This window comes from Numenius arquata, chromosome 12, assembly GCF_964106895.1.
Source record: "Numenius arquata chromosome 12, bNumArq3.hap1.1, whole genome shotgun sequence".
Taxonomy (NCBI): domain Eukaryota; kingdom Metazoa; phylum Chordata; class Aves; order Charadriiformes; family Scolopacidae; genus Numenius; species Numenius arquata.
Window position 1 is genome coordinate 24,626,481 of NC_133587.1, and position 26,490 is coordinate 24,652,970.

General features: G+C 39.0%; 1 protein-coding gene across 1 annotated transcript in view; it reads left to right on the top strand.

The window, feature by feature from the left end:
* PLXDC2 (plexin domain containing 2) overlaps window positions 1-26,490 on the top strand; it is a 283,134-nt gene that overhangs the window by 252,637 nt on the left and 4,007 nt on the right. The window contains exons 12-13 of the mRNA XM_074157175.1: window positions 225-263; window positions 16,777-16,937. Of these exons, the coding sequence (XP_074013276.1) occupies window positions 225-263; window positions 16,777-16,937 (200 nt within the window). The remainder of the gene's footprint in view (window positions 1-224; window positions 264-16,776; window positions 16,938-26,490) is intronic.

Below are 26,490 nucleotides of genomic sequence, written 5' to 3' on the forward strand. Positions count from 1 at the left end.
TTGAATCCTCCTTTACACTGTAACACTTTCATAAATGTTTATTTAGTAGTAAGAAAGTAAAGTGTTGCTCAGTGTAAGTAAGAACACCACAATCTAATTCTCATTGAGTTCAGTCACAAATCATTTTCTAATTGTGGAATTTCTTTGACATTAGAAAGTCATTCCTAAAATGACTCATGACCTAGAAAAATTTTCCTACAACTAACTTTGATTTTTCTTTATAGATGACACCAAGATAGCGCTACACCTAAAAGATAACGGAGGTAAGAGATTAATTTTTTGTATGTAAATAATGTCAGTAGTTTCTCAAATTATGCCCCACTGAACTTCATTAATCAGAATCAGATCATAGAAATAACTTTTACCAGGCTTTCAAAGAACTTCAGCCTTCCGCATCTATGTGGAAGAACAACAGGGCAAATAAGTATAGCAACTGCTTAGCAAATTAAACATTTACAACTATCTTTAAAACTCTTTAATAAAACAACAGGTTTAATTAACTTCCAAATATGGACATATTAAGTAAATTTTTAACTGTATTAATACAATTAGTAACTGTAGTATAATAATACAGTATTATTTAACTGTACTAAGAGAGGATATGATGCTAGTTCTAAATAATAATATTGTGTTATAAATTCCTTCATAATAGTGAATTATTACATGATGATTTATTAATAAACAAATCCCTGTAATATCTGTATTTCTGTGCTAGCAGAGATCCTGTATGTATCCATGCACATTCCCCATGCAAGTTAATAAGATCACCTTGTCTTACTGATAAAGGCCTCTGTTAAAAGAGGCTCTGCAAGGGACTGCTTTTGTCATCTTCTTTGTGGGTTCAAGGACTGAGACCTGAGGTTTGTTCCCTCTCCCTTTGAAATTGATGAGAATTTTGCTATTAGAATAGCACTGGTTCATTAGATGTAAGCAGCATCTGTGTTCACTGCCAATGTAGAGCTTGCTGAGGAGAAAGGAAAGATTTGGGTTGATTTCTGCAGACTTCAGAATGGTCTATCAAAGCAGGGATGATTTGCTGAGCAAATTGAAATAAATTCGATATGAAGGGGCATATTATTGGCTTTGATTGCCTTTCCTCCGGCAGCAAGCATGGCAGCGGGCATGGGCAAGGTGCAGGGTGAGTCCAGCAGCTCAGGGACAGCAATTGGGGTCAACCCCAGCCTAGTGATCATCAGCTGAGTCTGCAGTGAGGAGGCAAGCCCAGGGTCAAGGCAGGAAGCCAGGATGGCAAGGCAAGGCTAGGAGCAGTGAGGGAGCAGGCGAGGCACAGCAGCCAGCAGCACAGCTCAGTCAAGGACCAAAGGAAGCAGCTGCCATCCACAGTCCCAGAGAAGGTGAGATGATAAACCAGGTCCATACAGGGAGTCCAGCAACCAGCAAAAGGAGACAGGACCACAGTTAAGGCTACAACACAGCTCCAAGGTCCATTCAAGGAGACATGGCCAGGGACAGGACTGCAGACAAGCTACTTGCAGCACTGATCCAAGGTTGGTGCAGGAAACAAGATCAGGGATGGGACTGAACACAGGTACACCTACAACATAGCTGAGTCTTGCGCTTGAGCTTACATGGAGTCCCCATGGGCAGGAGCCCCAGGTGCGGCTGATCAGGTCAGCTGAGGCATAGTTGTGGTCTCTCAGGGCCCTCACAGAGAATTGTTCAAGTTTTGAAAAAGCACAGTGTGTGGATGCCACTTAGCATTTTGGTCTTTTTTCCTGTTGTTTGTTCTTCAGTAATATTCAGCCATTATATATCCCTCAAATTAAAGATCTGCTCACTCCACAGGATGCAGTTGCCATCCCCTTCATCGCCAGTTGTTCCTCTGTCATTTTACTGTCACTAACCATGGCATGGCCAGTCACATGCTATACTGGGCATTGAATTGTCCGTTTGTTGGTAGTGTTGTTGTTTGACGTGGCTTTGACACAAAAATGATCCCTTGGAATAAGGTCATCTGTAAACTCAGGGTGGTACTCTTAGGCATTTTTTCTACCAGAATGTCCCTGAACCTACTTTCTCTTACTCTTCTTGAAATCAAATTGCTTTTTATTTTGTTGTGAAAAGTGCTTCAGTGCTCTTACAGATCAACAGGCAAGGCAAATCAGCTTCCTCGCTTCACGCTGCACTCTCCTGCTTCATGTCTGCTCTGTCCATGAGGCGCAGTCCCAGCCGAGCTGCATCCACACTCTCCCTCATGAGACGCTGCTTCATGGCAGGCGGCTGGCCTGGGACCAGGCAGTGCTCTGTCTTGAGCATCTTGTGAACAGCTAAGAATAATACGCTGTTAAATAAAAAAATATAATAAAAAAATAATTCAAAAGGTGGGCTTTGGACAATACATCCAAGTTTCTTTCAAGATTATTTTTCCACTTGTCCAATCCTTGCCCAGGATCTGAACAGAAAAACCCTGTGAAAGCAAACAAAATATTGAATACTAGAGCAAGTGGGAGACGGCTGTGACCTACTTGGTAGAGTGAGGTGATAGGATTAGTGGCATCACTTATCTTAAATATAGGAAGTCCACTTCTGTGCGGAAAGCTGCTGCATTTTAGGAGGATAAACCAGCAGCTGATGCAATTATTCATTTTCCTTGAGCTGTTTCTTTTATTCTTGAATTTTTAAAAAAAGAAACTGACTTCAAACAACACTGAAGCAAAGCAACACACCAGGATTTCTCATTCACACAGTAAACGTAGCTTTTAATCTGAGAAGTTCTTTTTGATGAATCTTCAATTATGCATTGAATTTTCCAGTGACCCCTAGATTAGGCTCAGATAAAACCTCTGCAAGCCGCAGGCACGTTCTTTGATTCTCTGTGATTTGTCAGCCTTTCATAAAGAGTAGATTATTTCAGGTCACGAATGCAGGGTCTTTACTTTCTCACACTAGATCCTTTAAAACTCTAATGAAAAGGAACCTTTTATAATGGAAAACCAAAGCTATATTAGATCAATGATAGCCTATAGCTTCATGTGTCCTTGGATGATAGCAGTCAATATCTGGTTAGGTACAACAAAAGGATTGTATAGAAAGTCTGCATCTCACCTCTACCTGGAACTTTTGAAGCCAAATGTTCTAAAGCAGGAATTAAATTTACATTCAATTTCGTCAAACTGCTTTGACCTTTTAATTATATGAGAAAATCACTTGCAAGTTAGTGCTGTAATTCACCGAGTCTTCTGTGGCCTATTTTAAACATACGTTTTAAATTTGCTTGCTTCTGTTTCTTCTGTCTTCCCTCTTTCTCCTAGACACATGATAGATGCCTAATATATACATGCCTAAACCATTTTAAAAAACAGCTGGCATGCTGTTGCAACTTTTGTTAAATTTAATTCTCTTTAAAATAACAAACATTTTATAAATTTTAAGATGTGGCCAGCACTACAAATGTATATTTTTGTTATTAATTGCAAATTCTGTTGGTTTTTTTCATTTTTTCTTATAGCACAACACAGCTGACTAAACAGTTTAAAAGCCTAATTTTTCATAAAAATTGTGAGCATTTGGCTCTGGCTATACAGTAATGGAGTATTTTTCTGTTGAGGGCTCTTTGGTGAATGATTTAGCTGATTGGCCAGCACATCTAGACATTTTATTTGACCTTTCTAGACACCTTATTGTGATGATTTGATTGCTATGAGTCCCTCTCAGTGCCTCAGCTTTATAACTCAAAAGAAAAGTGCATGTGGGTTGGACAGAAAGTGTCAGAGAAACTGCTACACTTCTCATTCATCAAGATGTACAGAAATTACTGTTAAAAAAAGTAAAGCTATGCAAAAAAAATCTGCCTGAGGGAGAAAGCTGTTTTATTTATTTGAGAACATATATATTGCTAGGAAATGTATGTGTCCTGCTACTTTCACTCTCTGGTGGACTTTTTCAGAGATGGTCTAGATACAGACATTAGTAATCTACAAGATTAACATTAGCGCTGTATAGATCTTAATTTGAAAGGTTAGGGAACTCGATAACAAATGACCAAAATGCAGGCCCAAGTTTTGAAAAAAGAAACCAATTTTTATATATTTTATATACAATGATAAATTTACCCAAGGCTATTTTTTTAATAGTCCCCTATGCCTGGAAACTAGCTCCCATTAGACATCTGTCTTCTTAATTTCCCTTTAAAATTGCAGTCTGAGCTCTTCCTACCATAGGAATTCTTGACAAATTATGGAGACGTCTCAGGCCTGTTTTTCTTGTGTACCCTGAACTTTAGCTGCAACATATGTAACACTAGTTCATGCCTGCTAGTAATCATCTTATTTCTTTCTAATATATTAAGTTTCTAAATGATCCAGAAAATGAGACCTATTTCAAGAAAGAGACAAGCCAACCTTTTAGGGAAAACAAATATTTTTGAAATAACAAAAGTTATTATGACCACACAGTCCAAAATGGCTAACTCAGGCTAACAAGTCACTACAGATTAGCTGAGTCCTCTCCCATTTTAAAGTAAAACACATTAAACAATGCTAAACCTAATCTTTGTGTTGATTTAAAAACGTTTTAAATGGACCTTGTATGGGATAAGATCCACAGGATATGGTTTTGGTTTATTGCCAGATCTTGGCCTGGCCACAGGATATGACTTTCCAGAAGCTTAATATCAAGTGGCGTTAGCCAGAAAGCCACAAATTATTCTTTTTGGCCTTTCTCATAGCCAGTGGCAAGCAACAGGCAAGAGGAAGTCTTTTATGTCATGGTAAAAGAAGTACCCAAAGTGGGATAAGTTACTATGTAGAGGTGCCTGTCTCTTATCAGCTACAGAGAAAAATCCAAATTACACACTAAGAGTAGGCATCTTACTTGTAGGTACCCAAGGTTTTCTTACATAAACTCTCCTCAGGGTGTCCTAGCTAATGTATTCTGTTTCCATCCCTGTCCAGAAACCTGGCAGACCAAAATTCAGACTTCTTCCACTCTTCTCTCATGAAAAATGGAGGATATAAGGTTTTTACCATTATTCCAAAAATCCTGTTGAGCCTAGGTTATGGATAATATATGTGTTTACTTCTGTATGTTCCCCTTACTCAAAACTGCTGTTGTTCCCCTAAAATTGTGTGGTTCGTACACTTTTAGGCAAGCAAGGATTTCCTTGGAGACAACTTGTCATGAAGTTTCATTTATCTATGCTGTACTATATGCTGTGCTTGGATAAAAAATTTTTTATCAAGGAGTAGCCTTGGGACAGTTTCAATAGTGATGGAAATAGAAGACATAGAGGAAAGTATCCTAACACAGAGATAAGCAAAATCGTAGAATCATAGGTTGGAAGGGACCTTAAATCTAACCACCCTGCTGTGGGCAGGGACACCTTCCACTAGAGGTGGTGATGGATAGAAATGTGTTATAAGAATAAGAATATGAAGAAAGGTAGATTAAAGAAGAACAATTAGCCACCTTGATTATCAAATAAACCAGAAAGAGCCTTGTAAACAGTTTATCAGATTGTTTATCCTTTTCGTTACACCTAGGTAGAGGAAAATTCCAAAGGGAACACATAAAATATAACTCAAATAATCCAGCGAGTCTTCCCATATATTGTATTTCACACTGTAGATTACAAGCTAAGAAATGCTGATACATCTCCACATTTTATTCTCTGTTTCTCCCTGATCATTTCCAAGCTGCTCCTCCTCTATCATTTCTCAGCAGTCTATTCTCAGTACTAGTTAGAGACAGGTCTTAAGATATATCAGAGATCTCTCTTGTTTTCTTCAGTATGATCAAAGCATGATCGAAGTTGAACTTTAGACGCCAAGCAATTTGCTAAATGCTGCTCACTGCTTTCTGCAAGTTCAGCTGTAGCACTCAGAATAGGAAAACATTATTCTTAGGAAAAAGTATGGGATCTACCATAGTACGTTGCTGTAAGAAAGAAGAAATTGTGTGCCCAGTGTAATTCCAGTTCTTCCTTCTCAGGAAATCCTGTGACTTAAGGAAAACCTGTACAGTCTTGCTGGTGTTCAGTATGATACTACATCAGTGCCTACTGGCAGATATCTTACAGAAACAGAGCCTTTCAAAGGCAAGAACATAAGCTTCGTAAAGCAACGGCCTCTGATAAATATTCCTATTGTGCATCAGACACAGGAAAAACATATTCTACATACTATACACAGCACACAGTGGGCTGCATGTGTGGTTTTTAAAGCAAATACAAATGAAAAGTGCTGAACTCATCCATTCTGGGTGAAAAATAGAATCACGGATGAATAACATTTATTCATAGGACATTTAAAGTGTTAGAATTAATAAATTGTGATATTTTCTGTTTGCTTCATGGTACACTGGATTGTACTTAAATGTTACTTAGAACAGAATTTCTTGCATCTCCACTGTATCCCAATTTTGCTGTCAGCATCATATTACAGCTATCATCACAGAATATGTGAAAAACGCCAATCCAATCTGCAGAAAGTCAAACAAATAATGACAGAGGTTTATCCAAAGTAGTGGCACTGGAATGCATCCCCCAGAAATCATTTTTACATTTCTGAATTTTTACATCATATTAGGCATTATATACCATATTATGTTAAAGCAGTATGATGTTAAAACAGTGTAGCTAAACCAGAACAACTATGTGTAGACCTTTTGACTTATATTGAAGTCTGACTTACACCAGTGTAGTTTTACATCAGTTTTCTAAGCCAGACATAAAATGATATACAGTATCTACCCTTAAAATTGTCATGACTTTGCTATAAAGGCACACATTTAACTGATTTTGTTAAACACAATTTCTGCCAGCTCAAAGAATTAATGTGAAAACCACATGAAGATTTCAATGGAGATCTTGTGAAGGGCTAAGTCATAAAATCATAGAACAGTTTGGATGGGAAGGGACATTTAAATGTCCTATAGTCCAAACACCCTGCAATGAGCAGGGACATCTTCAACTAGGTCAGGTTGCTCAGAGCCCTGTCCAACCTGACCTTGAATGTTTCCAGGGATGGGGCATCTACTACCTCTCTGGGCAACGTGTTCCGGTGTCAAACCACCCTTGGAGTGAAAAATTTCTTCCTTATCTCTAGTCTGATCCTACCCTCTTTTAGTTTAAAGCCATTACCCCTTCTCCTACTGCAACAGGGCCTGCCAAGAAGCTTGTCCCTGTCTTTCTTATAAGCCCCCTTTAAGTACTGAAAGGCCACAATAAGGTGTCCCCAAGGCCTTCTTTTCTCCAGGCTGAACGACCCCAACTCTATCAGCTTCTCTTCATAGGAGAGGTGCTCCAGCCCTCTGATCATTTTTGTGGCCCTCCGCTGGACCCGTTCCAACAGGTCCATGTCTTTCTTATGCTGAGGGTTCCAGAACTGGACACAGTACTCCATCTGGGCTCTCAGCAGAATGGAGTAGATAAACTTTTAAGACAAGGCTGCATTACTTAATGTTTTAGCTTATAATCTGTTCCTGTTGCTGTCACAGTACTGTGGCAGTATGACAGCTAGGGCACTCAAAGGTCCTCTGGTCTTTTTAACTACCTATTCTGTGTGGAGTGAACCCAGTAGTTGCAGTCAGCAGCCTCCTGCAATCTCCTCTACATTGCTCGCTCATCTTTGTCATAAGTGTCCATGGGTAATTGTGAAGGATGATGAAGATGGAGGTCAAGTGAAAGAAGACTAATATATAGATGTACATTTTGCATTTAAGCTGATGTATCTGAAGTTGTTCTGTCTCCACTCCTCTGACAGGACAAGGGGTAATAGTTTTAAATTGGAAGAGGGGAGATTTCGATTAGATATTAGGAGGAAATTCTTTACTGTGCAGGTGGTGAAGCACTGGAACACCCAGGGAAGGTTGCCCAGGGAAGCTGTGGATGCCTGTCGTGGTTTAGCCTCAGACGGCAACGAAGGACCACGTGGCAGCCTCTCGCTCAGATCGCCCCCCCACCCCCGCCAGCGCGGCGGGGAGGGGAGAATCGGAAGAAAAAGGCAAAAACTCGTGGGTTGAGACAAAGGCAATTTAACAGAACAGCAAGGGGAGCAAGAAACAACAATAATAACACCGACAGAGGAATATACAACCACGAGTACGATACTACCGCTTGCCGACCGCACCCGGGACGCCCCCCGACCGCTCCGCTCCCCCGGGGGATGACTTCCTTCCCCCGCCCCCCCGACTTCCTGCCCCTCCCCTTCCCCGGCTAGCTCCTGTTACCCCCTGGGCATGGCTCACATGGGATGGAATACCTGTGCCCCTGCTAGGTCCTGGGGAGAATTAACCCTATCCCCGCCAGACCCAGGACAATGCCGCATCCCTGGAAGTGTTTAAGGCCAGGCTGGATGGGGCTTTGAGCAACCTGCTCTAGTGGAGGTGTCCCTGCCCATGGCAGGGGGGTTGGAACTCGATGATCTTTAAGGTCCCTTCCAACTCTGACCATTCTATGATTCTATGATTCCACAAGGTGAGGGGGCATGGGGGTAACTAACTCTGGAAGCATTAGACACAGCTTTAGAGAGGAACAGCCTGCTTGACCCAATGGTCTTCTGTTTGCTTCCAGTAGGTTTAAGATGAGTCAATGGGCCGATTGAATTGAAATTCATGTAATCTGGTAACTTGTTGTTCTTCTGGATTTGGCAACAGTCAGCTGCCTTGCCAGGCCAAATGGCATGGTACAATACAGTATAATCCTGAGCTTTGTGATGGCCACTGCTTGGTGCTACAAAGTATTGTAATTGCTTTCATGGCCTCAAGTGACTCAAACTAAAATTAATACTGATGACAACTGTTGTAGTGTTAGACGATATTTTAGAGAAGAAGAATGAAAGTCCTTAGCTAACATATTTAGAGTGCTGTCATCCTATAAACAGAAGGATTTGATTTTAGTGCACTCTCATCCATTTACTGCACTAAGCGGTTGATCACTCAGAGACTTACTGAGTTGCCCTGAGTCCTACAGAAAATTGATAGCAAACCAGATATTGAATTCAGAATTTGTGGGTTACAGTTCATAATATTTGCACTCAAAGACCACCTTTCATTCCTTACATGCAATCGGAAACCAATTTTTAAGGTGTTAGCTGAACCATAACTTTATAAATCATCATGAAACCGAGTAAAGTGTATCAATGGCTTAGCCTCAGAATGTTAACAAACGCTAAGGGAATGAACCCACAAAAGCAAGAAAATCACACTCCATTACCATGAAGAAGCTGAGAAGTCCAGAGCATGCTGTTCCCAAAAGAGGCAGAAAGAACTTTTTTATGTAGATTCCTCTAAGCCTCTGGAGAATCCTTCCAGTTGTACATTCCCTTATTCCCTCCCACAGTCACTATATGTAGGTTGTTAATCATCTGTTCCGGAATCTGCATTATGTACAGGAAAAAAGCTTAGAATTGGAGAACCATATACCTGCAGTCTCCTGGTAGACTCACATTCCAGATGTAAATGGGGGCCCAAAGAGGGGAAAAATCCAGTGGGTCTTCTGAGCTCACTGTAGGCTGTAACCCTGTGTGCTCAGCTGTCCTGAACATTATGTCTCCCTCTTTGCAGGTGCATATTAGCTAAAACCCACATGGTCATGCAAATAGGGTAATATAGCTTCCAGGCTAGAAATGACATGGTGGAGGGCTGGTGGAGTGAACTTGGATCTGGAGGTCCATGTTAGTCTCGGTCCATGCAGCAAGAAAGGGTTTCTGCTCTTTGGCTGCCCAAAGAGGAGAGCAAACACATGGAGAGGAGACGTTGCCAAATGGCTTGTAGGGATCTCTCATGTGGAAACAGCTAACGGACACCATGAAGCTCCTGGATGAGAAGAACCAGATCAATATTGGTCCAAGGATGGCTATGGAAGAATAATCATGGGTGTAAGGACGGTCCAATGAGATTAGCATAGGTACATTAGTGTATTGGACAAATAACAGGGATAGTAGCGAGGAGAGATGGGTTTGAGCTGCCAGATTCAGCTGATTTGCCCAAAGTCAGAATGTTCCAGCACTGTCACTGGCAGACAGTTTTATTACCCTGAAATAAACCTTGGAGAGAGTTTAAAATTGCTTAATTTCTTGCTTAGATTACTTTTAAAAAGATGGGTATGTATTATCCTGGATTTCTGATACATCAAATAGCATCTATCCTAAGCAGTACATGCCTTCGTTTATTTATCAAATTTATATAACTAGCAAAAGTAGTACCCAGCACCCAACCAAGAAGTAGAAATGGGCAGGAAGAAATCAGCTTTCAATATCTCACTTTTCCCCACGGCTCAGGCCTTCAGACTGAGATATTTTATACAGAGTGAATTACAAAACTTGCAGTCTCTGATGGCATCCCTGTGAACAATATGAAAAAGCGGTATTCTGTTGTGACAGCAAATTCTAAGTTATCTAAACGCTGCATTCTTTAAGGATCATCAAGTTTCTGTGATTCTAGAATAATTTCAAAGTAATAGTAATAATGATAATAGTAATAGTAATAATAATAATAGTAATAAAAATAAATAAACACATTTGACTTTCCTAAGTTAGTATTTGAAGGATAGTGGTGTTTATGTAAGAACAGTAAGATACTTGTTTTGCATTAGTACTAATAGTATGGCATAATCTACTTTAATCAATAAATGTTTTTATAAAGCTGGATGTGCTACAGCTTCAAAATCAAGGCCAATACCAAAATAGTCATTACCTAATGCACCCGTGTACGTTGGGGAATGCAAGGGAACTTCTGCAGTTAACAACTTAAACTATTAAAAAAATTGCATGATTGCATGGAGGCTCTGAAAATATTATCACACATTCTGTTTCTGTAATGATTAGTCTATCTAGTGCATGCTCATAAGTAATAGGAGTAAAAGAATGTACATCTTTACTGGAGAAGTGGTTATATCTGAATCCATAATTTTTTCCAGTCTGCTTCATCTGTAGGAGCTGTTCTCATGCACTTGTACCCAGACCCGTTTTGCCATAAAGCTAAGAACATGACAGACCACTGTTAATTTAATAATCCAGCATTTCTGTACCAATAGGACTGAATAGATGCTCTTATACCCATGTGATAGTTTCATATTCATCTGACCAACCAGCTAAAAAAATCATGGCTGTTGATGAACATAAGAATTCATCCAATTCCTGCCACATCACCCAACAGCAAATACTCATTTTATCACAAAGCATGAGAAGAAATTGCAGGGTTCATACTCTGTCTCTGTGACAAATTCAGGGGTTTGCCATGAAAATTCAGTCTTCTGGTAAAAGGAGGGGAGAAAAGAACAGAGCTCAGTACTGAGTTATCATCTTTAGGCTGATTGCTGCTATTTAGGTCATCTGTGTCCCTGGCTTTGCTAGTATAGCCGTCAGTCAGGAGGGTCAAATAAGCATTTTATCTTTTAAAGTTGCATGTGCATAGAGCCATAGACTAGTTAGAGTTGGAAGGGACATAAAAGTCATCTGCTTCCAACCCCCTTGCCATAAGCAGGGACGCCTTCCAATAGACCAGGTTGCTCAAGGCCCCATCCAGCCTGGCCTTGAACACTTCTAGGGATGGGGCATTCACATCTTCTCTGGGCAACCTGTTTCCGTGTCTCACTACCCTCAGAATAAAGAATTTCTTCCCCATATCTAATCTAAATCTCCCCTCTTTCAGTTTAAAACCATTACCCCTTGTCCTATTCCTACAGGCCCTGATAAAGAGTCCCTCCCCATCTCTCCTGTAGGCCTCCTTTAGAAGGCCGTTATAAGGTCTCCCCGGAGCCTTCTCTTCTCCAGGCTGAACAACTCCAACTCTCTCAGCCTGTCTCCACAGGAGGGGTGCTCCAGTCCTCTGATCATTTTTGTGGCCCTCAGCTGGACTCATTCCAATAGGTCCCTATCTTTCTTATGTTGGGTGACCCAGAGCTGGACACAGTACTCCAGATGGGGTCTCATGACAGTGGAGTAGAGGGGCAGAATCACCTCCCTCAACCTGCTGACAAAACTTCTTTTGATACATTTAGCTTTCTGGGCTGCCAGCGCACATTGCCAGTTCATGTCAAGCTTCTGATCCACCAACACCCCCAAGTCCTTCTCAGGGCTCCTCTCAATCCATTCTCTGCCCAGCCTGTATTTGTGCTTGGGATTGCCCCTACTCAGCTGCAGGATCTTGCACTTGGCCTTGTGGAACTTCATGAGGTTTGCACAGGCCCACCTCTCAAACCTGTCCAGGCACCTCTGGATGGCATCCCTTCCCTCCAGTGTGCCAACCACACCACACAGCATGGTGTCATCAGAAAACATGCTGAGGTTGTAATAAAATAAGTGAGTCTGAAGTCTGAATTGGTGCTTTTTACCATCTGATCACAATGCAAGAGTAAAAAGGAATGACATGGCTTTTGGACGGGAAAAACAAAGCTTTATTTTCCAAGTCCACACAATGAAATTCTCCTTTTTTTCTGTCATTTGCCCTTGGTTCCATGTCTCATTATATAAAGGGAAGTTTCTAGCCAGGAGGTATCAGAAGTTCATCTATTTTTCCTCCATTTTACCATAAAACTTTTTTGTTTCTCTGCTCTCACAGAAGGAGATATTAATCTCTGGTAAATAAATGCTTTTCCATCTCATATCATGAGAGGTGTATCACAATTTTGCTCATATATAAAACTATCACAATAGAAAATTTGTGTAAACCTTCAATTTAGATAATAGAAAGTAATGTATTTCATTACTTAGCTGACCTCAATGGTTAATATGCAATAGTGAGTAAAATAATGTTGAGTAAGTATACACAATATGTTTGCAAACACTCTAAAGAGCAGTCCTAGTTTGTACACACCTTTGTTCCTGTTGAAGTCAGCATCACAGTCCCCGTGGGCCAGGACAAAATTTTCATTCATTAAAATTCCTTGAATTTTTTTGGTTTTCCTACACCAAAAGAAGCTAGCCCAACTGTAACATGAGACATAACATACTAATTTAAAATAAAAGATTATATAGTCTTTACGTGTTTGTCATGCAAACAAAGAGAACATTTTTATTGTGTTTTCACTTTTGTTTTTTAAACAGCATTCCAGCAGGAGAGCAGTTATTTCATTTTTGTATTGCGTGCCTTTATATTTGGGAAAAAATGTTACTTGCTGTTTCTGTCTGTCATTCAGCTCCTAATGAGAAGCAGACTAACCTTGGTGATGTTAACATGGTCCTTCTGCTTAAACGGTTTAAATATGTAAGAATTAGGGAAAGAGTTATAAATAGAGCATATTGTATGTAACAACTGGTTTTTTGACCACAAGAAAAGGAAAGTGTGGGGAAAGTTCTGCTGAGAGCTCCTTATGGAAATGGCTGGTCATAAGACAAATATCTTCCCAAGGGTTTAGCCTTGCTCGAAACAGCAGATGTGTGTGATAATCATAGTAAGATTTCTGCACCTGAAGAAGTTTATGAGTCCTTTTTTTCATCTGTTTCCCTTGGTGGGCTGTTTAAAAGAACTGGTGGCTTTTTAAAAGAACTGTCAGTTAATTTTGCAGCAGAGAGCATTTTCTAAGTTAACAACACTGTTTATTGTCTCTGTGCAAAGAGAGTGAAATCAATTTCTCATGAGTATTTGAGCCCTGGGGTCAATGAACTAAATTTCGATTATGGAAATTACAAGTTACTTACACTTGTCATTTAAAAAAAGCATTTCTTGTATTTCATTACTTTTTGCATTTGGCATTCTGATCACTGCACTGATGTCCATGCATTGCTCCACTCTAGACCAGTAGAAATCTGGGCAGGCACTTGTCACCTGTGTTATTTGGAAGAGATGGTGTTCTCGTTTGCAAAGCTGGATGCTAAACACTGAGAAAATATCAGCTCAAAGGGGATTAATTTGATGACCTTTACTGGGTGGTTAGGACTTTTGCTGAAGTCCAGCGATTTTTAATATGCAGAATATGATGTTCTGCCTTCAACCGTAACATAGTAACAATACAGATTACTCATTTAGTGCAAATTGGCCTGAAAATAGGTACAAATGATAAAGTAGTTTATGATGCACCGATGTGGCCACTGAAGGGAAGAGTTGAAGAGTATGAAGTTGTCAAAAAGACCATTATGAGACAGAAAAACTATGAATCCCCTGCTCCTTCTGGGGAGCAGTTACATCTCAGTAGGGTGACTCACACAACTAAATGCTTATCACTGGGAATTAATAGCCCAGCCCAGAGCATGTACGATAAAGCAGGCCTTTCCTGATGGCCTTTCAGTTGCTTAATTTGCATTTGCTTCGTGATTTGAAAGATATGTGCAAGTACTAAGTATTGTTACAGTGCATGAACAGAAATTAAAACTGGAGCTTGTATACATTCATCTATTCTCTGCTGAAAGTGAATAGCTATTTAATAAATTATTAATGGTTAAGTCAAGTAAAAGACTCTGCTGTACGAAAGTTAGAGGAACCTTTTTTAGGGTCACGTATCTTTCCTTTCTCCACCATGAATCTTGCATCCTTTGCTATACAGTGCTACAACTACCAGGAAATGTTTTAAGTGTCCTTTGGGTGGGAATACATTTGAAAATAGATTTTCCATATCCTAGGCAATATCACCTTTTTACTGCAATGTAAAGGATAGCCTGGAATTTTTCACTGTATGTACTGTGTTAAAAAAAAAAAAAGAAAAGAAAAATCAAATAGGGCTGACACTGCTTTTATTTTTTAAAAGTGCCAATAAATCTGTGTGAACTAAGCTTTAAGAGAGCTAAGTAAATCTCTTCGTAGGATTTAAGCAGGGAGAGGCCTGATTCTTGGATCCTGTTCACACCTAAGCTCAAACTTGATGTTCACAGTCAGCAAAATTAAAACTGAAGTTCTTGTGTGAACTTTTCAGTAAAAAGAAAGATACCTTCAGGATTCAGCAGTACCTGAGTGGGGGTTCATGCTTGCAACTTTTTATTAGGTTCATTAATGCCTCCCATGTCTTAGTTCAGCCCCCCAAATTATTGGGTTCTTTTTCTTTATCCTCTGATTCTGTTACTCATCTCCTTACTCTGCAAGCTGCCTTACTGACTTCATGGGAAAGAGCAGAGCAACGCTGCAGGGTTTCAGCTATCTTGACTCAAGATTGAGGAAATATGAACTAAAGCACGGGAAATTTAGATGAATCTCTTCACTCTCCCATAGATTCACTTCCATATTATAGTTAGATGTAGCTTTTGGCTAAGATAATGCATTTTCATTTTCCTTTTCTCCCTATTGTCACAATGGTGCTGTGCAATCCACTGGGCCATGCAATCTTCCTCGGTCTGGCAAGAAAAAGTGCTGCCACACGTGGATGAGCTGTTACACTGAGGTTAAATGTTCCTATTTTCTTTTATTGCCCCTCATACAAGGCATTTAACATTGTATAAGGACCTAGATCAATTGTATAAGGACCTTTCTTCTATTATTTCCAGTTCTCTTTTTTTAATATTAGTGTGCAGTGCTCTGCTTACAATCTGATGAATGGTAAAAGAGCATGTACAGTTATTGTTATTGTTACTATTAATAACAATAGCAGTAACTTGTTTGTAATTGGTACCTATAACTCAATAGCTGTTTTCCAAGAACAAATAAAAGGACAGTGCCTCACCTCACAGATCATGACACTCTAAGACAACCAAACAAATAGTTCAGGGGGCTGGCACAACAAAAAGGATGACTGTAAAAACCAAAAGTTTTCATTATAGTCAGCTTGGAAAACAAGCATTTTGAGAGGAAATTTAAAAGTGGAATCGAAAGAAAATTTCTCATAAGCAAGATCAGAGACAGGTTTTGTATGGAGTAAGGAATGGAGGTGATTTTAAGGATTGACAGAAAGACAGAAAGCAGTGGGAATATTAGGAGAATGATGTAAGTTTGTAAAGTCAACTGGCTAGTGCTCTGATGGTGTTTCTTAAACCTAGGGCTTCTGAACCACTCTTGCCTGCAGTGGTAGGTAGAACAGCTCTTCTCTTTCTGTGTACAAGGATGCTGAAGAATCATTGCTTATCACTATGTTTGTATTTGCTGCGATATTCCAGGTTGTCCAAAGTACAAATCACACCTGAGCGCAGGCAGTTCTGCAGATGCTGGTTAATTTATTGAGAGACTTTTTCCACAAAGGTTACAGTTTCTATCACTTATTTGGAAGCCCTGCTGACAAGTCGCTTGTGTGGCAGAGACAGTCCTCTTTTCTCCTGATGGGAGCATAGAATGAGCAGCCTCTAGGTATCAAGTTTAGTAAATGGATGGTCTTCTGTAATACTTTGTTATGATGAGGGTGCCATTCAGACCAAGATTAGAATATTGCAGGGTCATTTAACATCCATCTGTTACACTTTTGGCTGTCTGATTCAGTTGCACAGGATGATTCAAAACCCCTCTCCAAGCTAATGAATCAGGCTTTCAGAATGTATTTATTAGCTAGACCTCACATGGGTTTGTGGTGTGTCTCAACTTGAAGCTTTAAAAAAAAATAATTCAAAATATATTCAATTAGTACTTTTTGTCTGTAGGGCAACTGCAGTAGTTTTATGAGAAAATCAAAGCAAAATTCATTATGAAGGTAATTAGGAACTTCAGAATGACCAGATTGCATTCAAAAAAAAGGATATTAATTTTGCTTATTGACTTAGAATTAGTAAAACATTTCGAAATGTCTGTTCATTAAGATTATGAGAGTATTCAGTTGTGGGAAGAGATATCTAACATCTTTTTCTAACTTGGGCTGTGGAAAATGAGGGACATGTAACACAGAAAAAGCAAATGCTCAATTGCCAGCTGTGAAGTGGAATGGATCAGACATAAGTTACTGTGCTAATAAGTGTGCCATTTGTGCAGCTTCCACAGACGACAGTGCGGCGGAGAAGAAAGGTGGAACGCTTCATGCTGGCTTAATTGTTGGCATTCTAGTCCTGGTCCTCATTGTGGCTGCAGCCATCCTCGTGACCGTCTATATGTATCATCATCCAACGTCAGCGGCTAGTCTCTTCTTTATAGAGGTAAGTAACATGTTATGTTGCTAGTCTTGTCACTCGGCTCGTGTAATTGGGCTCTCCAGAATAGAACATTCTTAACTAAATCTGGAAAATATCCTTGTGTTTGTAGTGTAAACTTTGAAGAAATGGACCTGCCTCACCTATCAGGTGGTGCTGTTTTGTTAACATGTTTGTCACTCAGCTGCCTCTTTAACTACTATTGCTATTAACTTTTTTTGTTTTCACACAGGACATATACCTAAAAGATATATCTCAGATACCACTCTACCTCTCTTTCTTTTCCTTCGTTGTCCTCACCATAGCATTTTTCCATTAGCTGTCATGTGCACTGACATTTTATTTTGGGACTTTTTTTTTTTTTTAATTAATTTCCTGTGGAAAAATAAAATGTTTGCATTCATTAATTCTCCAGAAAAGCTGACTTAAAGTAAATTTTTAGCTGGAAACATGTATTAGCTGTTCCATACATTCATTTGGAGAAATCTTTTTTAACGCTTGGCCACAGAGTGTGGAAAAGATTCTTTTCACCTAATTTTAACATCTAAATTTAATATAATCTCCCTTTGCTCCTTTTATTAGTGTGGAGAGAAACAAACTCTTTTAGACCATGATTCATCTGACATATTTGAGACATCTCCTCTAGGATTAGGTGAATTACCATTTTTCTCCCTCAAATATAGCTAGCTATCTCAGGTGCAGACATCTACATTGCAGATGCTGACATTTAGTCAGTTCAGCTCCACTGTACGTGACAATATCAGAAAGGAACATTTTCCATAGGAGTTTGATTCTACAAAAAACTGTGAATACCTACACTTACTTGTGTTTTCTTCGACTCAGCAGTGTTCCTCTACCTTATCATAAGTATAGAATTGCGAATCATGAAGGAAAATGATTGTTCATAACCCCCACCTGAACTACTCTCTTACTTTTAAGAGCCTGGGCACTTTCTAATGGGCAATAGTGAAGATGCAGAACCACTGGAAGCGTCACTAGGGACGTACCTAGGAATTGCTTAGGAAAAAGCCTGGACCAGGAAGATATAGATATTCATTCTTAGCGACAGCAGCGTGAATTGAAGTGAGACATGAACATGAACAGAATGATTGATCTTTAAAATCATACTGTAATAAATATACTGCTTAGATGCAACGGTAGTGGCAGAAATCAAAATGAATTGTTTATCAGTATTCCAGGCTCAAGTGATGTAACTGTGTTAACCAACAGGGAACAGCATCCACGTAATAAAATCAATAGTTTTCTTTCATGTCTACGTGACATTTCAAGCCAGTTCTGTATTGATGTAGGCAAACAAAACTCCACTGAAATGCTTGTACAAAAGAGAAGGATTTGTCCCTTTCTTTTTTTCACACAGATTAAATTGCTGTTATTTCACTCTAATAAATACACGTTTCTTACCTGTTATGATGTGACTGAAAAGGCTAAGTAAATGGCAACATTATTATTTAAAAAGAAGAGAAGAATACCAAATTAAAACACACCTGTTAATTTTTTTCATTCATAGATATCATACTCATCATGCAAACAGTGGTGTCCTAATCAGTTTTGTTAAACCTGCTCCACTGAATTTAATCTTTAGGTGGCATTAATCAATCTATGCAATCAAAGCTAAAATGTCTTTTAGCAAGCAGCGTAGGCTTTTAGAAAAAGTAGAAAAACATAGTCTTTCTGTTTAAAATTAAGAAGAAATAATTGAATAAGGACAGGAGGAAGTAAATCAGTCAAAATCAAATTTATGCAAAATGTGGTATAAACTACATCCTCTTTTGGTTACTAGGAAAATTGTGATATTTGTGAAGAATCAGCTATTTAGCAAGAATTACAAAAAATAATGTAGCCATGAAGGGGTGGCGTTTCCCTGTAAGCGGTAAAACCACTGATGCAGAGGTAAAACCACAAGGGGTGGAGAGAGGGATTCCTCTGTATTTCAGAACATTTCCATAAATTCCAAAATTTTAAAGCCATTGCTGGTATCATAAGCATAGGAGAGCAGAATTTCATTCCCCAAATGAAATTTTTTGTAGGAAGCTTAATAATTTAATTTCCAAAGGAAAAAAATAGTTCGACCAATTCAAGAAATAGAGAGTAGAATATATTATTCTTATATTCATCTGATCTATAGGATGTACATGTTTCAAATAAAGAGGAGAATGAATCTTCTCAGACTTGCATTTTGAAACTGAAGTGCAAAAAAATAATAAGGCATAACTGGTATAAATAGGCCACTGTTACAAAAAAGCATTCCTATTGAAGCAATTGAAAAATATTTCTGAGTAAGCTGTTACAGATAACATGGTACTGCATATACCACAACAGACAAGCTGTATTACTTATCGGAAACAAATGAAATGTGGATCTGATGTTACCATTCTGGGGAAAGAGCTCAAGAGGATTGCCATGGGCTTGGTCATGAAATGAGAACAAGCACATAAATATTTCAGAAAATAGTATTGTTTTGCATGAGTCTCTTGATTCATAAAGCAAGTTGCACAGTTAACACAAGAAGTGACAGATGGACAGGCAGCTCCCTCATGAAGTTGTCTAAAAAATTACTAGAACACTGTAGTCTGCCATCAAGTCTCCTAGCCAAATCAAGATCTGCATCAGTTTCTCTATTGTTAGTAATTAATATAAATCTAAGGCTGGGCAAAATGAAGAACAGGGACCTGCCCCATTTATATTTACTTTTAAAGAAGATACTTTACAGAGACATTATATTGACATGAACATAGCACACATTCAAAACTATAACATGACTAAGAGAGAAACTACTTTTTATGTCTAAGATTCTAGGATGCTGTCATGGTTTTGTAGGTAAAGCATCATTTTCAGTCAGATTCTCATGGGTTTTTTAGGTTAAGGGCTATGTAGGAAATTTTGGGTTGAATTTGTTTATAGTTGTGGCTGGTTACTGAATAAAGAAAAGTATAATAAACTGATCCCATATTGGAGACTTTAAGACTCTTTCTCCCTTGTGCTCTCTGCAGATACCATCCAATATTCACTTACCACCTGGTTCAGGTTTTCACATAGCTCATCTCGAATCCTACTCATGATGCCACTCATGTTTGTCATGCAGTCCCTTTTCTCACTGAAGTCCCCCAGATAAGGATAAATACACCCACATTTTGACTGCACTGTTTAACTTTGCACTGATAAATACAATCCCTTATGACACCTTTGAGCACCATTAAATGATATCCTGAGTGCATTAGTTGATTTAAATAAGTGGTACACAAAAGCCAAGAAAAATGCCATTTGTTCCAAAAGCAACTATTTTTTTAGAACAGTAACACTATTCTGTGATTTTTTTTTTACCCCTAAAGCCAGAAGGAAATGTTTCCTCTAGTGTTTTTTTTCATAGCTGTTGTGCACACTGCATATGTGCAGCCCCACCTGGAAAAAAATAGCTATTTTGAACAAACAGCTTGAGAAGTCTTGAATGCCAATCCTATTCAATTTGCCCATGATAGCGTATCATTTTGAAAGAAAGTAATCCAAATAGTTCAATACTTTTTCCAAAAAAGTTCCCCGTTTTGTTAAGTGTGTAGAAGATTCAAGTCAAAATGCAATGTTTTCCTGTTTCTTCCAGCCCCCACACTATTCAACATGTGTTTCACTGTTTGAGTTGGACACATCTCTGGTGACGTAAAGACAGAAGAATTACCAACTTTTAAAGTTAAGGGGGGTGCCAGTCAAAGTTCCAATGAATGCAGGCTGTTTCTAAAAGCTGAGAGTAAATGTTGATTAGAGATTATCTTGCAGAGTGGCTGAAGAGATGTTGTATATTTTGCTCTTTTATTTATTTGTGGTTAGCCCTGTGGTATTTTGTCTCCCTTGAATTTGATTTTGTTGCAAAGAATTTCCCCTTTTGAATCAAGTTACATACCTACTCTTACTTTGAGGAATCTTATGTCTCTTGAGTATACTTTGAACTTATATGAACTGATTTTTTAAAAGTAACATACATGTCAAATAGTGCTCTCCATGTCTTTTTAACAAAGCAGAAGCTTATGTCGGTAGTCTAGCTATAGCACGTATAGCTACACACTAGCTATACCACAATTAAAAGTAATTAATTTATTCACTAATTTATGTAGTATACTTGCATTCAGGATTTGAGGTTTGGTGGCCAAGAAGCCGAGCATGATGTCCCAGTTGTAGTGGATTGCATGCCTGTGATATAGATCATAGCAAAAGTGATAGAGATATCTGGAGCTGAATGCAAACAGGAGTAAAGAAATTCGTGAGTCAGGTGGATTTGCTGAAGTGTCATTGAGTTATGGGCCAAATAGCAGGTTGAGTAGTATTTTAGATTTTACTTCTTCCCTTCTTTTTTTTCATGTTCTTTTTTTCTTATATTTTTAGCCTTTATTGATTTACATTTGTGTGCAAACTATGGCACTGAAAGCCGTTAATGTCCAGGGAACATTTAGCAAATCGAAAAGCTGAGCGTAAGGCAAACTGTCTTTTACTCGGTTGACTTTGCCTGTTTGCACCCAGTTATTTGTGGACAAAAGGGTTCCACGTGACACAATAAGTTTTCATGTGCATGCTTTCATGTGTTTTCTTACCTTTCTTACTTATGCATTGGTCCAAAGTCCTTTTAATCTTTGAAGTTTACCTCAGCGGTCATCCCAGTGCTCTGCCTTTGGGGAACAAAGGCAACATGATCTGGCCACAGCTGAGAAGAAAGCAGAGGAATTGCTGGCCAATATGAAGGCAGGGAGTCAGACATCGTGATGACTTTCCCCAGCTGGACACAGAGATACCGTTGCCAAATGTCCTTATGTAAGGCTCAACAACAGCAGAATAAACTTTTTCTGTGGCAGTTCTCTGCGGGTAGAGGCTTTTAAGAAGTCTAAGCTAACATTGCAAGTTGGGACCACCTTAACCTCAGGTGAAGAGCCTTTCTCCTGTATTCAGCTTACAGGTACAAAACCAAATTCAACTTATGTAGACTCTGAAGCTGCAGGGATATGAGTGCATTCAGAGCCTGTGTATTTCTTAATGGCAGCTGTGTATGTCTTAACAGTAGTTAATACGTCACACACTGAAGAGAAGTGTGGGTGTTTGTGATTACAAGTTATCATTCTTTTGAGTTAAGATCTCATTTTAAAGGTCATAGCCTTTGCCTTCATGTTCCCCCCCTTTCTGGAGGTTTTCCAGAGCTTTATTCAGCTGATTCAGCTGCTTAGAAACACGCGTGTACACTTGTACACACACATGCACATTGCTATGTCTTTTTTAGTTGTTTGTTTTACTTCGTGTTGGATATTTAAGCTGGATAATTTCACAAATCTGCTTTTTCAAATGGCCACATAGAGAGTTGAACTGGTGATATGGAGCCAGAAGGTGACCTTGGGGAGAAAGAGAGGGAGGGAGGAAGGAATGAGCAGCTGCAGATCTTCAGCAAATAAAATAATAGTGAGTGATCAGAGCCTGGGGGATGCACCTCAACTCTTCCTGATTTAACTTGAATTATGTCTTTACTGGTAAATTAAATAAGCCTGAGACTGTTTTTAGCATAGAGACCAACCAGCATGGAGGGATCTGTATTCCTGTCATTTGACTCTGTCAGCCTCACTGTAATGTGACGGCATGCAGACTATAAGCATGGACTGAGGATGGTTCCTGAATCCTGAGCCCTAGCTGGGGTGGTCTGAGAAAACAGTAATTGTTGGGTACTTTTTCTAACAACTGAGCTGTATAGTGGACTGTGTTGCAATGTCTGGAAACATTCACTGTTGCAGTATCTGGAAACATTCAGATCTAGTGGTAGATTTTCTTCAGATTTTGACCTTCTCATCCCCTGTCTGCTTAGAGGAAGGAAATAGAAAGAGAAAATAGTCAAAAAAGCCGGAGACAGTTCTTAATGTTTCAGAGCTCAGGGAATTAATGGACATTTCTGGCTCACTGTTAACATCTTTGCTCATAGCAGCACAACACAAATAAGAGCCATCATTTAGCAGCCAGCGCTGTTCTCCATGCACCATTTCCAGGTTTCTGCATTAATGTCGCAGATGCAGTGAATGTCTTCAAACAAATGAGAAGTAAATAGGAGACAGAGTAAAAAAGAAAGAAGGAATTTTTTGAAAAAGCATAGGATCCTTAGCTGGCTTGGACAGTTGATGAAGCTCACACAGCTGTGCTGATTTCTTTTGGGACATGGCCCATTGTTTTTATTGTGTATACATTTTGCAGGGGATTTTCCTTTTAGTTTGAAGAAGGCTTGACACAGTAATCAATTTGGTTTTGTCCAGAAGTTTGGGCTGAATTGCATTTCATGAAAATGATGATTTAAAAGAAGAGAACAAGTATTATTCTTCTCCTCTTTCAAAGTCCTGCAGTGTCCTGGCATTTGGGGTATTGTCATTGATCTCGCTGTCATTGTCCTGTACTGTAAAGTTATTTTTTCCAAAGCTTATCCAGTTCAGCAGGAACCAGCAGCTCAGCAAAGGAAACCTAAATCAGCCACAAGGGAGAAGCACTAAAATAAATAATCAACACTGACAATAAAAGTCAAAGGTGGGGAGGAAGAAGGCATTCTGTTTCTCGTCCATCAGCAGCCAGCTACTTAGATCAACCTAAGACTGCAGAAACACTGTTATAACAAGAAGGGGTTTAAATCACAGAGAGATAGTTTAAACAAGCTCTTCTATCAAAAAGAAAAATAAATGAAGCTGGTAAATGATCAGACTGCATTTTAAGTCTGAAGCAATCTTTATTTCAGAACATTTTCTTCAAAATATTAATTTAACATAGTGTCAGGCAATTGATCTTTTCTTATTCCTGGAAATGCATATCAGAAGTACAGTTTCAGATATTTGAAGCCTCATCCATTTCTAACTGTGATTTGACAAATAAACTGGGTGTTTCTAGGAGAGATTAAAGACTGATGCACAAATTACAACTGCTTAAACGATATTTCAGGTAACTTTGAGCACACAAACACATGTTTTGGGCAAGGTAGTTGGTAACAGAAAGATCTTTCCTTGTCATGAAAACACAGAAGGCCTGGATACCCAGACAGATTAGCAGTGGACAAGTACTTAGACTAATGGGTCTTGATGGTTTCAGGTTAACATATGGTCATACAGTATTAGACCTTACTATACTTTTTTGTCCTTTTCTTAATCCATTTGAATAAGTCATTATGATTTTTCTGGGGTTTTGAGAATTGATCTGGAATTTGGATAGCTCTGTATTTACATATTTCCAGTTAAGAGAGTTAAATAGGCCTTATGGCGAAGAATGGTTATAGAATACAGTTTTTAAATATATGCCCTTGAATAAGACATGGAACTTGACATCAGTGGAAATGTAAGATCCAGACTTCAGTAGAAACAGTGAAACAATTCTCTGAAAGTTTGGAAGACTTGAAATATAGGAAAATAATCAATAAATAGAGAAGACAAAGTTGCATCAGAGCATTCAGCCCAAAAAGTATTCAATAACTTAAGCTTTTGTGTAGTTTAGTGGCATTGTAGTTTAACCCCAGCCAGCAACCAAGCACCATGCATCCACTTGCTCACTGCCCTCCCGAGTTGGGATGGGCAAGAGAATCGGAAGAGTAAAAGTGAGAAAACTCATGGGTTGAGATAAAGACAGTTTAATAAGCAAAGCAAAAGCCGCACGCACAAGCAAAGCAAAACAAGGAATTCATTCACTACTTCCCATCAACAGGTAGGTGTTCAGCCATGTCCAGGAAAGCAGGGCTCCATCACGCATAGTGATTGCTTGGGAAGACAAAATGCCATAATTCTGAACGTCTCCCACCTTCTTCCGCCAGCTTTGTATACTGAGCATGATGTCATATGGTATGGAATATGCCTTTGGTCAGTTGGGGTCAGCTGGGCTGTGTCTCCTCCCGACTTTTTGACACTGCCAGCAACAACCAAAAACACCAGTGTGCAATAAATACCATTCTCATCCCAAATCCAGATCATAGCACTATACCAGATCCAGATGCTGGTAAGAAAGTCAACTCCATCCCAGCTGAAACCATGACTAGTGGGAAATGAAGTTTGCTAGGGAGCTCTGGAGAGTCTTTCAAGACTGTGAAAGATTGACCTTCTCATGCTAATTCAAGTATTTATACTCACATAAACTCAGTTTGAAAAGAGAATCTCTGTGTGTTGGTGAAATCTGCTGTTCAAGTTTACTACTGAATAGGAATGAAGAGTTGGTCCATGCATAAGCACTCTGGGACTTTATGCTGGTTGAAATATGCACAGGAACTTTTGATAATCTTTTAGAAAATTTTCCGAACAAAATGTGTGTGTGGCAGGGCTGGGGAGATGGCAGAGGGGCAGATTTTTCATTATGTTTTCCCTTCACTGCTTTTCTGACATTGCAGATCTGTACAGAATCATGCTCATTCCATTTTTCTGTATTGAAAGATAGGGTGAGGATGGGATGGCGATAGTAGAGGATAGGATGTAAGAATATCAAACATGTAATACACATTGCCAGGTTCCTTCTGTCCATTACTGATAGAAACTTGTCTTAATGCAGATGTGTGAAAGGAAATGTAAAAGCTTAGAATTACTGCCGCTAACAAAACATACATTATTACAATCACAGAATCACAGAATGGTAGGGGTTGGAAGGGACCTTTGAAGATCATCTAGTCCAACCCCCCTGCCAAAGCAGGTTCACCTAGAGCAGGTTGGACAGGAATGCAGCCAGGCAGGTTTTGAATACCTCCAGAGAAGGAGATTCCACAGCCTCTCTGGGCAACCTGTTCCAGTGCCCTGTTACCCTCAAAGTAAAGTTATTCTTTATGTGCAGATGGAACTTTCTGTGTTCCAGTTTGTGCCCATTACCCCTTGTCCTGTTGCTGGACACCACTGAAAAGAGTCTGGCTCAATCCTCTTGACATCCTCTTGACATATAAATTTATAAGCAATGATGAGGCAATTGCTTTTAATGAATTACCATCTCGGGTGAAAAGTGTTAACTGGCATAAATTTTAGAGATAGTGTATAATGTCAGCACTAGAATCTCTCAGGAGCAGGGCACCAATCTTCATATACCAGTATTTCAATACAACTTTATACAACTGTGTGTCTTCCTGTAATTGGTCTTGTATATTGCTTATCCCTTACAATTTATTTTCTTATGGCATGTACAAAGTAGATTTCATTTCTTGTTTATGGGTATGCAGTTTATTCTTTTCAAAGACTTTTAAAATCCATGAAAAAATCTTGAATTTATTTTGTACCAGCTTCTTCATGGAAGTCGGAATTGATTGCTTCCTTTGTTTTCAATATAATATTAATTTGAGACACTGATTGGGTTCTAGTCTGTAAGTCAGTGTAGAAATATATAATTCTTACTGAATTTTACCTTCTTACTAAATTGTAGCAGACTATTCTGCTCTTATTTTGTAGTTGCATTACTGGTGATGTAGTGGCTCATAATAGGCAGGAGCCTTACTGACAGCAAAAAATAAATGGCTTAACTTAATTGATCTCTGGACAATTAGCAGAGTTAATATAAAAACTGATGGGTCCTTTTCCCTTTCCTCTCT